The sequence below is a fragment of the Lycium ferocissimum genome, chromosome 10 (genome assembly GCF_029784015.1).
Source record: "Lycium ferocissimum isolate CSIRO_LF1 chromosome 10, AGI_CSIRO_Lferr_CH_V1, whole genome shotgun sequence".
NCBI lineage: Eukaryota > Viridiplantae > Streptophyta > Magnoliopsida > Solanales > Solanaceae > Lycium > Lycium ferocissimum.
The window spans coordinates 17,019,621-17,033,016 of NC_081351.1; the positions used below are offsets into that span (position 1 = coordinate 17,019,621).

Genomic DNA, 13,396 nt, shown 5'->3' on the forward strand with positions numbered 1-13,396 from the left:
GGGCTTGAGAATTACGGGGACCTGCTGAATTTGCAGACTGAGCCACATTACCTAGGTTGCCCTTGTCTCACTGATGGGTAGTCCCTCAAATAGTGACCCTGTTTACCACACCCAAAATACACATCCATGCCTGAACGGTACACCCCTTGGTGTCTCCTATACATTTGTTGCACATAGGATTCTGAAAACCTCTATGGCCTACATTGGTCTGTGACTGAGAGTCTGGTGCTCTGAAACTATATTTCTGGCTTAGCTAACCTTTCTGATTATATCAAGACCTCAGGACTGGTGTGGTGTACTGGCTGCAGGTGGAGTGGGTCCTGATGACCTCCTATAAAGAGCTATCTGCCTCCACCTCCCTGAGATCCTCCATGATTTACGTTACCTGCAGACTTAGCTTTTTTGCTAATTTCTCTGTTATTCTCTTCCTGCAGTCTCTCATTCTCATTTCTCAAATACATCGTTATTACTCAACTTCCAAATTCATTATACTACACCCCTTCTTGGGTGACTTACACTTTAATCCACTTACAATATTAGCTCAAGTCTCATTCATTACCAACAAATACTTCACAATTGTACCCCTATGGGTAATCATCCTCAGTTGGACCTTGAATTCCCTGCTTGTCGCTTGCGTATTCGTAACGTAAGTAATTCGATAAGAAGAGAAGGTTACTTATTTCTCTACGCTTCATGGCACGATCTAGAGTAGAAAGAAATGAGACAATTCTGAATGTCATAGTAGTTAACCATTTATATGCGTGGCCGGCACACACATATAAAGGAAACTCTACCGGACACGGCTTCATAGACTCCCTAGGACACTTAAACCTAGTGCTCTGATACCAAGCTTTATCACACCCTGAACCTGGGCCTGGACGTAACACGGCACCCAGTGCCTGACTACATGTGACTGAGTGAACCAACTGGCTGGCTGAATCAACATGTGATATCATAACGTACTGAATGCGGAAGATAAACTAACACATATGAAAGTCTGAATGATATAAATGAAAGTGCGAAAACACTAATATAAGTCTAAAACATATCTGTAGCCAACCTTGCTTAACATGAAAAGTATGCGACTCTGTCTGTTTGTAAATACTGAAAGACTGTAAAGTAATGATAATACCCCGAAAAAACTAGGGCTCACCAAATAGTTGGTACGAGAATCGCAGCGCTCTGAATCGTCAACCTGTAAGTCATTACCAGCATCGTGAGATGCAGGCCCCAGATGAAAGGGGCATCAGTACATTTGATTTGCACTAGTATGTAAAGGAACTGAAAAAAGAACTGTAACTACTAAAACTGAAACTGAACTGATAACTGATAACTGATAACCGAATTGAACAAAGGAGTAAAGATATGAATACTCCCTGTTCTGAATGAGAAACTACCTGTTTATCTGAGTAAATAAGCTGCGGCCTTAGTCCCAATATATATGTATAGAAGCTGCGGCCTTGGGCCCAAGTATACTTATACATAACTGCGGCCTCGGGCCTAAAGATGCATAATGCATAAACTACGCCTCAGGCCCAAATACAGGTGACATTCAGAGATTTAAAGTCAGGAACTGAGAATCATACTGCAACACATGATGCTTAAATACTGAATCATACTAAGTTACACGATACTGGAATGCTGAATAGAACTAGACTAAGACATGTATTCATAATACACTGATTTGTCATAACTGAAGGTTCAACTATTTATAACATGCTGAGTAATCTAGACTGAGACTCATGGCATCAAACACAAGTCTATATTGATTACGCACTGAGCTCACAACGTTCGAATAAAAGTCATGAACGAATTATGAAACTAGAGAATAGAAGTTCTACAACTATTCAAGGAATTGATCTTAACTATATTTCTGAGGCAATTCGTCACGTTGTCTCCGCCTCTTCCTTCTCCATCTGATCCCCCAACTCCAATAAAGTCTCCGCCTCTTCCGGGAAAGTCTCTACCTCCACCACCACCTCCTCAATCTCCCCCACCTCTGGTAAAGTCTCCATCTCCACCACCTTCTCTCTCTCTCCCACCTCCAGTACAGTCTCCTCCACCACCACCTTCTCAATCTCCCCCACCTCCTGTAAAGTCTTCACCTCCTCCAGCAAAGTTTCCACCTCCACCACCAACTTCTCCATATCCTCCGCCTCCGGTAGAGTCTCTGCCTCTTCCATCAACATCTGTACCTCCACCACCTTCTCCATCTCCCTCGCCTCCAGTAAAGTCTCCGCCTCCTCCATCAAAGTCTCCACCTCCACTACCACTTTTCCATCTCCCCCACCTTCGGTAAAATCACCGCTTCCTCCATCAAAGTCTCCACCTCCACCACCACCTTCTCCATCTCTCCCATATATAGTAAAGTCTCCGCCTCCTCCATCAAAGTATCCTCCTTTACCTTCACCACCTTCTCCATCTCCCTCACCTCTAGTAAAGTCTTCTCCACCACCACCCTCTCCATCTCCCCCGCCTCCTTCATCAAAGTCTCCACCTCTACCACCACTTTCTTTATCTCTCCCTCCTTCGGTGAAGTCTCCGCCTCCTCCATCAAAGTCTCCGCCTCCACCGCTACCTTCTCCATCTCCCTGGGTAAAGTCTCCGCCTCCTTCATCAAAGTCTCCACCTCCCCCGCCACCTTCTTTATCTCCCCCACCTATGGTAAAGTCTCCACCTCCTCCATCAAAGTCTCCACCTCCCCCTTCTCCATCTCCCCCTTCTCCATCTCCCCCACCTCTAGTAAAGTCTTCTCCACCACCATCTTCTCCATCTCCCCCACCTATGGTAAAGTCTCCACCTCCACCACCACTGTCTCCATCTCCTCCACCCCCGAAAAAGTCTGTGGCTCCTCCATCAGAGTCTACACCTCCACCACTAAACTCTCCACCTCCTCCATCAAAGTCTCCACCACCACCTTCTCCGTCTCTCCCACTTCTGTTAAAGTCTCTACCTCCTCCATTTTGTCTCCACCTCCACCACCTTCTCCATCTCCCCTGCCTCTGGTAAACTCTCCACCTCCTCCATCAAAGTCTCCACCACTACCTTCTCCTTCTCTCCCACTTCTGTTAAAGTCTCTACCTCCTCCATTTTGTCTCCACCTCCACCACCACCTTCTCCATCTCCCCCATCTCTAGTAAAGTCTCTGCCTCCTCCAGCAAAGTCTCCACCCCTGCCACCACTTTCTCCATCCTCCCCGCCTCCGATAACGTCTCCTCCTCCTCCAACAAATTCTCCACCTCCACCACCACCTTCTCCATTTACCCCGCCTCCGGTAAAGTCTCCGCCACCTCCATCAAAATTTCCACCTCCACCACTTTCTCCATCTCCCCCACCTCTAATAAAGTCTCCACCTCTACCACCACCTTCTTCATCTTCCCCAACTCTGGTAAAGTCTCCGCCTCCTCCATCTTTAATCATTATTCCACCATTGCGAAAACAGCCTCCACTCCCAGTTCCGCCATTGCCACGTTCTCCATTTCCCTTTCGTCTAGCACTCTAGTACTACAACCCGCCTCCACTACCATTGAAATTTCATGGTTATCACTACGCCTCTTCTCTTCCTCTGTCATAACTAAAATAAGTTTCACTTCAATAATTGCATCATATTGCATCTTATTTCATTTGAAATATGTAATCAATTTGTGTTTCTCTTTTGAGAGATTTGCTTATTGATACTGAAATAATTTTTCTTTCCTAACTTTGTTTATTCTTAATAAAAAGGATCTGAAAGAAATCCTACTTTCGTTGTATTTGTGCTATTCATGTATATTTTTGTTCTCTATGTAAGAAATAAAGTTAAGTTGTTTATTTTGCAACCATTGTATTCTCTGCTTTCTATTTTATCTGACACCATAAGACTGGACACAAATTTTTAATGTCAATCTGAGTTGTACATTCATCGGTAGTAGGGTAACAAACTATCAACCTATAGTTGAAAATTTTGCTTGAAAGAAAAAAAATTATATTATAATTGAAATTCAAATATTTTTTGGATTTTTCATCCGAAGACTACCGTCAATCTATTGTTATACCATAGAAATATTTCCAGAAAAATGGAAAACTCTTTCTTAGATTGCCAAAAAATTGATTTACATGTACATTTCAAACAATGAAATTATTGTAACAAATTCTCTAAACCTTTTTATTATTATACAATAAAATTTTATTGGTATAAGGGATTCAATAACTCGCCATAGAGCAATTTATAATTTCTTCTTAATTAAAGTCAATCCCACGGGCTGTACTAACATGTGATCATGAGGGCTTTGTCATTAGGGAGAATGACGTCTATACATAATAAGAAACTTATTTACGAAACGTGAATATAGTTTTCAGTTTACAAAATCATATCAAGATTTTTTTTTTACAAATCATATACGAAATTTCTGCTCAAGGCTTGAAAAATTCGCTCAAGGCTTAAAAGTTTTGCTCAAAATTTTGTGCATGAAAACTGTATGAAATGTGTATATCTCGCTCAAGGCTTAAATATATCGCTCACATTATTTGTGTATGAAATGATATGAATAATGTATATCTCACTCAAGGTTTAGAATTTGGCTCACATTTTTCGTGCATGAAAACGGTATAAAACGTGTATATAGCTATATATATTTTGTGTAATGTTCATGTTAGGTTCTTGGAAATTTGATACAACTATAAAAACATTGTATACAACTTTCATAGAAATTTAATACAAATACAACATACAAAACGTAAAAATACAAATTTTCATACAAACTCAACCTTCAAGTATCATACAACTTTAATATAATTTTGAATCTCCTTCGAAACTTGGAAAAAAACCACGCTTCAAATCTCATTCGGGGGTTAGAATATCGTTCACAATGTCGTGTATAAAAATACGAAATATGTATATGACTATATAAATTTTGTATAAATTTTTTGTTAGGTTTTTTGAAAATTTAATACAACTAGTATAACAACATTGTATACAACTTTTATTTAATATTCATACAAATTTAACGCAACTACAAAAACTTAAAAAACATAAAATATAATTTTCATACAAACTCAAAAAATACAATTATCATACAACTTTAATACAATTTTGAATCTCGCTTCGAAATCAGGAAAAAACCACACTTCGGAAGATAATCTGACATCTTTTCATCTTCAAATCCCAGAAACTCAGATCTTTTGTGAGCCAAACTGTAACATTCGACCGCCAACGCCACAAGCTTGAGAAACCACATTAACTTCAGTTTCTTCCTCTACGAGGGAATCGGCAGGAAACCTAACAGATATAGCAATTAGGGCCTCAACGTCGACTTCTTTATCAAGATCTGCATCCATCTCCGCCAATTGTAATGCTTTGAGAGGTCGCCACCGGTGGCCAGTTCCGTGTCGGAATAGAATACGTGGTAGATGGTTTATGGTTAGGGCGGATAACACGGAGATTGGAGATGAGTTGCCGCCAATTCCAATTCATTTTGGTTCAAGAATTTCAATCATTATATCAAATCCAATTTCGACGTTCCTACTAAAATTCTAAGTATTTATCAAGTATGAATCTTTTTATGCCTCTTCTTAAGTTCTACCTATTGAAAAAATTCCCATGTATATTCAGTATTTATGGCCTTCCAATTCCCCATTTTTTATCCCTATTAGAGCTATGGCTCGAAAAGTTCGTAGCACTTTCCTTTTCATTGTCACTTCAATTTTCTTCTGCCCTACCCTCTATCACCTTTACCTTCAAGATTCCATCTCCGTCATCGAAGATGATGATCTCCGCCCTTCTTCCAGTGGTAGCCGCCCACTTTGAGAAGAAGTCGGATCTATGCCTACTTTGAGAAGAAGTCATACCACGTATCTGTGAAGGAAGGGAATTTTTCTAGATCTGTTATATTTTTTAAAATATCGTTATGTTTTGTAAATAAGGAAGAATATCTATATTTTTTAGTAATAAAGAGTTTTAAGTAGGTAGCCTATGCCATTTTTCCTTCTACTGTTAAGTAGTATTTTTTTTTTCATTAGCCTATGTCAAAAACACACTTCAAGTATCACATTTTTTTTAGTTTCCTACCTGAACTATCAGGCGTGACAGTTTCCTATCTATACTATCAACAACTAGTTTGCAAAACACAACTCAACTATCGGTTGTTCACTTTTTCTCCTTGAACTATCACCAACTAGTTTGCAAAATATACCTCATATATATACACACACATTTTTATGCATACGATATGTATATTATATGTATATTTGTATTTAACACTATATAAAACATATACATTCTAGCTATTATTTATTAGGGAAGTCCAGAAAAATATTTGTCCCGTAAAACTAGCATACATGTAAGTCAAAGGAAACGAAACGACATAAATGTTATAGGAATATTTGACTGTGCATTCTAAAATAAGTGATGACTAACAAATGTAAAATTTCACGTGATGATGCTTTTAATGGTGTGTCAACTTGCATAATGGTCCGGTGAACTATTATTAGCTAGAGTTAGCTATGAACTATTATTAGCTAGAGTTAGCTAATCTCAAACTAACAAGTAAAAGTAAACAGAAACCTAACTCTTTGGTGTTAATTTGGAAAAGTACCTTGTTTACCAATTATAGAAAAATAAAAAGTCGTAATTGAATATGCAGTTTTTTCCTTTGTATTCCTACGAGCACTGTCTTATTTTCTAGGAAATAACTTTAGGAATATATTTTCCGACTTTGGATGAAATATAGTTTTTTTTTTTATAATTCATACCAAGCGCTCAAATCACAAATTGTTGGGTAATGAATTTGCAGACGTTTCATTTGGGAAACATTAAATCAGAATTCCAATTTCATCGAGGCTCTAAAACAACATTAAATGACACTAGTTTACAAACACATTTAGTAAAAATTGTTAGTAAAACCGAAAAGAGTAGTTGTGGGTTGATCGCCAAATATTTTGACAATTATATTTAAGTGTTAACACAAACTTATTTAGGGTTGGCCGAAACAGACTTGAGCCACCCTAGGCCAATTTCTTGAGCCACCTATGAGCTAGATTTTTTTGAGTGTTTGGGTGGAAAGTGAATTTCTATTTTGTCTTAAAATAAGCTTTGGGACGCATCTAAGTAAGACTTATAAGTTGTTTCCAAATAGATAGATAGGCTACACGTAGGGGTGTTAACGGTTCGGCTCGACCGGTTATGTTATTAAATTTGTATCATATTAATTTTCTGTTATGTTAATTTGATAGTAGATGTTATCGGATAAGGAGAGGAGGAGGAAGTACCATAAAGGTTTCAGTTTTGATTATACATATTTACCTTGGTAATAATGTTCATTAGTTACCAAAAAAAGAATTGTATACTTAAAATTAGACTTTTCGAAACCGTCCAAATCATTACGATTTCTTTTTTGTATCGGTATGCTTTGGTATTTTTTGTTGTTATGTAAGAGTCGCTAATAGAAGTTAGAGCACGATAACATGCATACTTAATTAAATAAGACTTTGACAAAACTTTGTGGACATTTTTAATTTTTAAAAATTAATGGATCAAAGTACTATGAAAGATGATTAGAATAGAGAGTATAAATCATACGAGTGGAAAAATATTAATAAGTTGGGACTTAAGAATAGAGTATATCAAAAGAAATCTAAATAATAAGAAAGAAAAGATATTTGATAACTTGTGATTTGTTACTTAAGATGACTAAAATATCTTGTAATTTGCACCCCAAGATGCTGGAACAATCTAGTTTCAATAGAAATAGCACAATAAGCATGCGAATGGATACCTTGGGTACTAATTACCCTTTGACTGGTAGGTGTTTCTATTATTCCAAGGCCGAAGGAAATACATACGATAGTGCTCATTTTTTTGCACGGATTGCCTTTCAAAGGCGCTGGTCTGTAACTTTTGCTCTTCGATTAAAAGTGGCAGAAAATATCCCGAGATTTTATGTTCGAACATCCGCTCAGTAAAAAAAAAAAAAAAATCGCAAGACAAGACTTCACAAAAACAATTTCGCAAGGCAAGACTTAAGGCAAAAGTTTGCCTTGCGAAATTTTGCAAGACATAATTTTTTTTTTACTCTGCTGAATTTCTACAAAAGTTAGGCATTAAGGCCTAAGTTTTACCCAAATAAGCCTAATTATGCTATGAAATTCTGCCTTTTGATTTTTTTTTTTTTTTGATTGAGTTAGGGTTTGAACCCAAAACCTCGGGGTATTTTAGGCGAAGGGCAAAAATTAAAGACCACCCCCGAATAAGGGCAATCGTTCAAATTGCCCAACAATGTTTTGTTATTTTAAGACTTACTATTTCATATAAAATAATTCGGTATGGTCCGATAATTATTTTTTTTTATATAAAATTAAGAATATATCCTAATTATACGGTATAGTTATAGATTTACATAAAACTTACGATTTTATTTTTAAAAATCTCATAATCGATTTGATACAGTTCGATTCAATCGATTTGGCCGGTTCTTAAAGATCCATTGACACACACCTACACATGACTTGGAAGGGAGATTTGGCCGAAGTTTACATATAGCCAATTTTATGACCATTATTTAGGGCATAGTCGAAATTAATTTTATTTTATAAGTTTAATTACATTAAAATTGATTTCAAATCTACAGGATTTAAGTTGAAGAAATCTAGTTAGAAGCATCAGATGTACGGGCCTAAAGTTAGGCTTGCCAAAGCCAAACTTGAAACAATTTGCAATCAAGTAAACTTCAAATAATTTGAAATCAAGCAAACTTCAAATAATTTCAAATCAAGCAAATTTCAGATATTTTTGTCTGAAGTTGTATATGATAGTTCAGAATCTCAAACATTTTTTTCGGAAATTTGACAACTATTATTGTCTGAATTTTGAACTGGCAGTCCAAATATATATATTCAGAGTGCATATTCATATACTCCCTTTGTTCCAATTTCTTTGTCTTTTTCTCATTTTTAGTCTGTTTAAAAAAGAATGTCTCTTTCTTAATTTGATTACTCTTTAATTTTAACATCTCACATGACATGTTTAAGAACACGAGATTATAGAGCATTTTTGTACATATACATATTTTTAATTTAAGACCATCTAATTCAAAAATCTTCTTTACTTTTTCAAACTCCGTGTCAAGTCAAATTAAGATAAGTAAATTGAAACGAGGGGATCCTCTCCGTAGAATGTCCCAAGCGAACTCTTTGTAACAGATAATGGCATGGTTTTGGATTTCTATGGTTCCAATGTTTACACGAATTTTATGCCCCTCTTCACAGGTATGGTCACTTACTGTTTTATTGGGGCAAATGTATGGCAACACCTCAGTCCTTTCTATAGTATCCCATACAGGGTGTCCGATATTTTGCATTTGATGTGTTAAGACGATATTTGAAAGAAAGTGGGCACTTAATTAATGTTAAATGAACTTTTACATTTCTTTTTAATTTGCATAGGTGCGTTATTGTTGTTTCTTGTACAAAATTCAAATGTCGTTGGCATTTCAAGTTGCGAAAAATCTTTAACTAATTCTATAAGAGATCAGAGTTATTGAAGAGGAGAAGGATCTTTTGTCTAGAGTTTGTCGATACTGATTAAAAATTAAATAATTTTTAAAAATTAATATAACTTAAATAGCATGGTGGAAATTAACTACTTGATACAATTCGTATGAGTGCAAATGCCACAGAAAGAAATCTGAGTGAAAAATTGGATTCACGAAGTTAAATGGATCATTAAGAGAAACATCTGTTAATGCCATGGTGCTTTGTTAAGAAACAAATCACGCTAGTATTATTATTGTCTTTGTTGTCAATTGATACAATAGCAAAGGTTAAACTTTAACTAGAGGAATGAAACACAAAAATGATGAAGAAACATGCTAAATTTTATTGTGTGGATAAATGAAACTTTATATAAGTCATGAATTGGCATAGTTTGCTATCTTCATTTTACATATCTTATTAAATTGTTCAAACATCACGATAAATTGGTTTGACATGGTACTATCCTTAATTTTATTTATCTTATTACATTATTCCTATTAAATTATTCACAATTATGACGGATTTTTATGACTTGGTACTATCTTCATTCTACTTATCATATTAAATTGTTCGCTTGTCATGACATATTGGTACAAATTGGTGATATATATCTTCATTCTACCTATTTTACTAAATTGTTCACAAGTCATGATGGATTGCTACACATGGTATTTGGTACTATCTTCATTCAACTTATCTTGTTAAATATTTTATAAGTCATTACATGTTTGTATGACTTGGTGCTTTTTTATTGTACCTATCTTGTGTTAGTAATCTTTGTTCAAAATAGTAAACTAGAATATGCGTAATAAACTGGAAAACAATAACACGAGAAAAATAGAAACTTTAACTAAATAGTCGAGTCCAAAGAATTCATTGTTTGTCCTTAAGGAATTTAATCCGCTCATTGTATCCGAGGTGTTAGATTATTTCCTCCCAAGGATAGAATGGTACATGCTCTTTGGTCTCGACTAAATCATAGTACATGCTCTTGATCTTGACTAAGTAATGGTCTCCCACGAACAAAACCCATAGTTTAGTAGGAATCTATCTCGTAATATAGTCTTTATTTTTATTTTTTATTATTATTATTTTTTTTTTGAAAAGATCATTTAGCCAGTTTGCTCTTCCAAATGAACCATACCTGTGTTTTTAAATTTTTTGAGCCACTTTATTTTACACGTCCTTATAAGCAATTGTTTGCGTCTATTGCTATATAAAGAGCTAATTCCTTCACCATTGTTGCAAAAAGCACAAACTAGTTTAGTTCCAAATATGGGAACACCACCAAAGTTGGGGCAATGGGCCCTTATTGCTTATGCTTTTGCCATTTGCTTGATAGCCACTTGTGTAGCAGCTGATTATAAGCCTGACATTTATGATTCATCATCTTTGTCATCCCTTTATAAGTCACGACCGCCACCGCCACCTTCTCCCCGACGTCCTTCCTATTATAAATCACCACCGCCACCTTCTCCCCGACGTACTTCCTATTATAAATCACCACCGCCACCTTCTCCCCGACGTCCTTACTATTATAAATCACCACCGCCACCTTCTCCCCGACGTCCTTACTATTATAAATCACCACCGCCACCTTCTCCCAGACGTCCTTACTATTATAAATCACCACCGCCACCTTCTCCCCGACGTCCTTACTATTATAAATCACCACCGCCACCTTCTCCCCGACGTCCTTACTATTATAAATCACCGCCACCACCTTCTCCCCGACGTCCTTACTATTATAAATCACCGCCGCCACCTTCTCCCCGACGTCCTTACTATTATAAATCACCGCCACCACCTTCTCCCCGACGTCCTTACTATTATAAATCACCGCCACCACCTTCTCCCCAACGTCCTTACTATTACAAATCACCACCGCCTCCACCATCATCACTACCTCCACATTCTTACAAATCCCCACCAGAACTTTCTCCATCTCCACCACCAACTTATTACTATACATCACCACCACCACCAATCCTTTCTCATCCTCCACCTTATTATAAGTCACCAGTACTTCCATCTCCATCTTTATCGCCACTTGCATCTCCATCTCCATTGTCATCACCATCGACTACACCTATTGCTGAACCATTTCCATCTCCATCACCACCACCACCATCCACTACACCTATCGCTGAACCATTTCCATCTCCATCACCTATCACTGAACCATTTCCATCTCCATCGCTGCAACCACCATCGGCTACACCTAACGCTGAACCATCTCTATCTCCATCACCACCTCCATCTTCATCTCCATTGCCACTACCATCGACTACACCTATCGCTGAACCATTTCCATCTCCATCACCACCACCACCATTGGCTACACCTATTGCTGAACCATTTCCTTCTCCATCGCCGCCACCACCATCAATTACACCTATTGCTGAACCATTTCTAGCTCCATCATTGCCGCCATCATCTCCCCCACCTCCACCATCGGTAAAGTCTCCGCCTCCTCCATCTCTAATCCGTATTCCACCACTTCCAGGTGTTCCATTACCTCCAGTATTGCAGGTTCCCCCACTCCCACGTGTGCCATTACCTCCAGTACTCCAGGTTCCACCATCAAATTCCCCACTTCTACCACCTTCTCCATCTCCCCCACCTCCACCATCAGTAAAGTCTGCGCCTCCTCCATCTCTAATCCGTATTCCACCACTTCCAGGTGTTCCATTACCTCCAGTATTGCAGGTTCCCCCACTCCCACGTGTGCCATTACCTCCTGTACTCCAAGTTCCGCCATCAAATTCCCCACCTCCACCACCTTCTCCATCTCCCCCACCTCCACCATCGGTAAAGTCTCCGCCTCCTCCATCAAACTCTCCACCTCCTCCATCTCTAATCCGCATTCCACCACTTCCACGTGTGCCATTACCTCCAGTAATGCAGGTTCCGCCACTCCCACGTCTGCCACGACCTCTAATATTTTAGGTTCCACCATTCCCAAGTATACCGTTTCCCTTTCATTGATCCCCCTAGTACTACAACTCACCTCCATTAATCTCATGGTTATCACTACACATCTTCTCCTCCTCCTTCACGGCTGAAATAAGTTTCATTTACAATAATTGCATGATATTGCATCTTATCTTATTGGAAATGTGTAATCAATAGTGTTACTCTTTGGAAGAGATTTGGTTACTGGTATTGTAATGATTTTTCTTTCCTAACTTGGTGTATTCTAAAATAAAAGGATCTGAAAGAAATCCTGCGTCGGCGTTGTATTTTGTGCTATTAATCTAAATATATTTTGCTTTTCGCAAATAAATAACGTTGTTGTTTATTTTTAAATCATAGTTTTCTCGATCCGTATTCTATTTGCACCACATCCCTTCAATTGTTCCAAAGTGTAGTTGTAGAGAATTCCTGTCTTACCTGATACTATATGGCTAGCTACAATATTTTTTGTTAATCTGGATTAGGGGTGGCCATGGTATGGTAGATACCGATTACCATGCCGAAATCGAAGTTTTTTATACCGCAATTTCGGTATTGGTATGCATTTTTAAAAAGCTTGGTATTCGGTACGGTATTCGGTATTCATAAAGAAAATACCAAAATACCGAATACCATACCGAAGTATATAATCACATATACAATTCATATATCTTAGAATTATAATACTAACATATATATAAACTAGTATTATTAGAAAACTAATTGTGAACGTTGGAATTTTGATTACTCTATCTTGATTTAAATGTCTTTTTTGTGTAATCAATTAACGAAGGGGATTGCTTGTACTTTCTTTTGAATATTTTTACATGTGTAAGGTGTTTAGTACTTAATAATTGAGACGTTTCTTAAGTAGCAGAAGTCATAATTCTCCACGATATGAGTATATGTAAGTCGAAATCGGACAAACTATGGT

General features: G+C 37.4%; 2 protein-coding genes across 2 annotated transcripts; both read left to right on the top strand.

Moving 5' to 3' along the window:
* The first annotated feature begins 586 nt into the window (after window positions 1-586).
* LOC132034660 (extensin-1-like) lies at window positions 587-2,944 on the top strand. Its single transcript, XM_059425043.1, has 5 exons — window positions 587-646; window positions 1,853-2,295; window positions 2,438-2,441; window positions 2,539-2,840; window positions 2,905-2,944. The coding sequence occupies exons 1-5, from the start codon at window positions 587-589 to the stop codon at window positions 2,942-2,944; spliced, it is 849 nt and encodes a 282-aa protein (XP_059281026.1).
* A 7,715-nt stretch (window positions 2,945-10,659) lies between these two features.
* LOC132032627 (extensin-2-like) lies at window positions 10,660-12,816 on the top strand. The gene is made up of 2 exons (XM_059422279.1): window positions 10,660-12,400; window positions 12,443-12,816. The coding sequence occupies exons 1-2, from the start codon at window positions 10,783-10,785 to the stop codon at window positions 12,454-12,456; spliced, it is 1,632 nt and encodes a 543-aa protein (XP_059278262.1). The 5' UTR covers window positions 10,660-10,782; the 3' UTR covers window positions 12,457-12,816.
* Window positions 12,817-13,396: the final 580 nt, after the last annotated feature.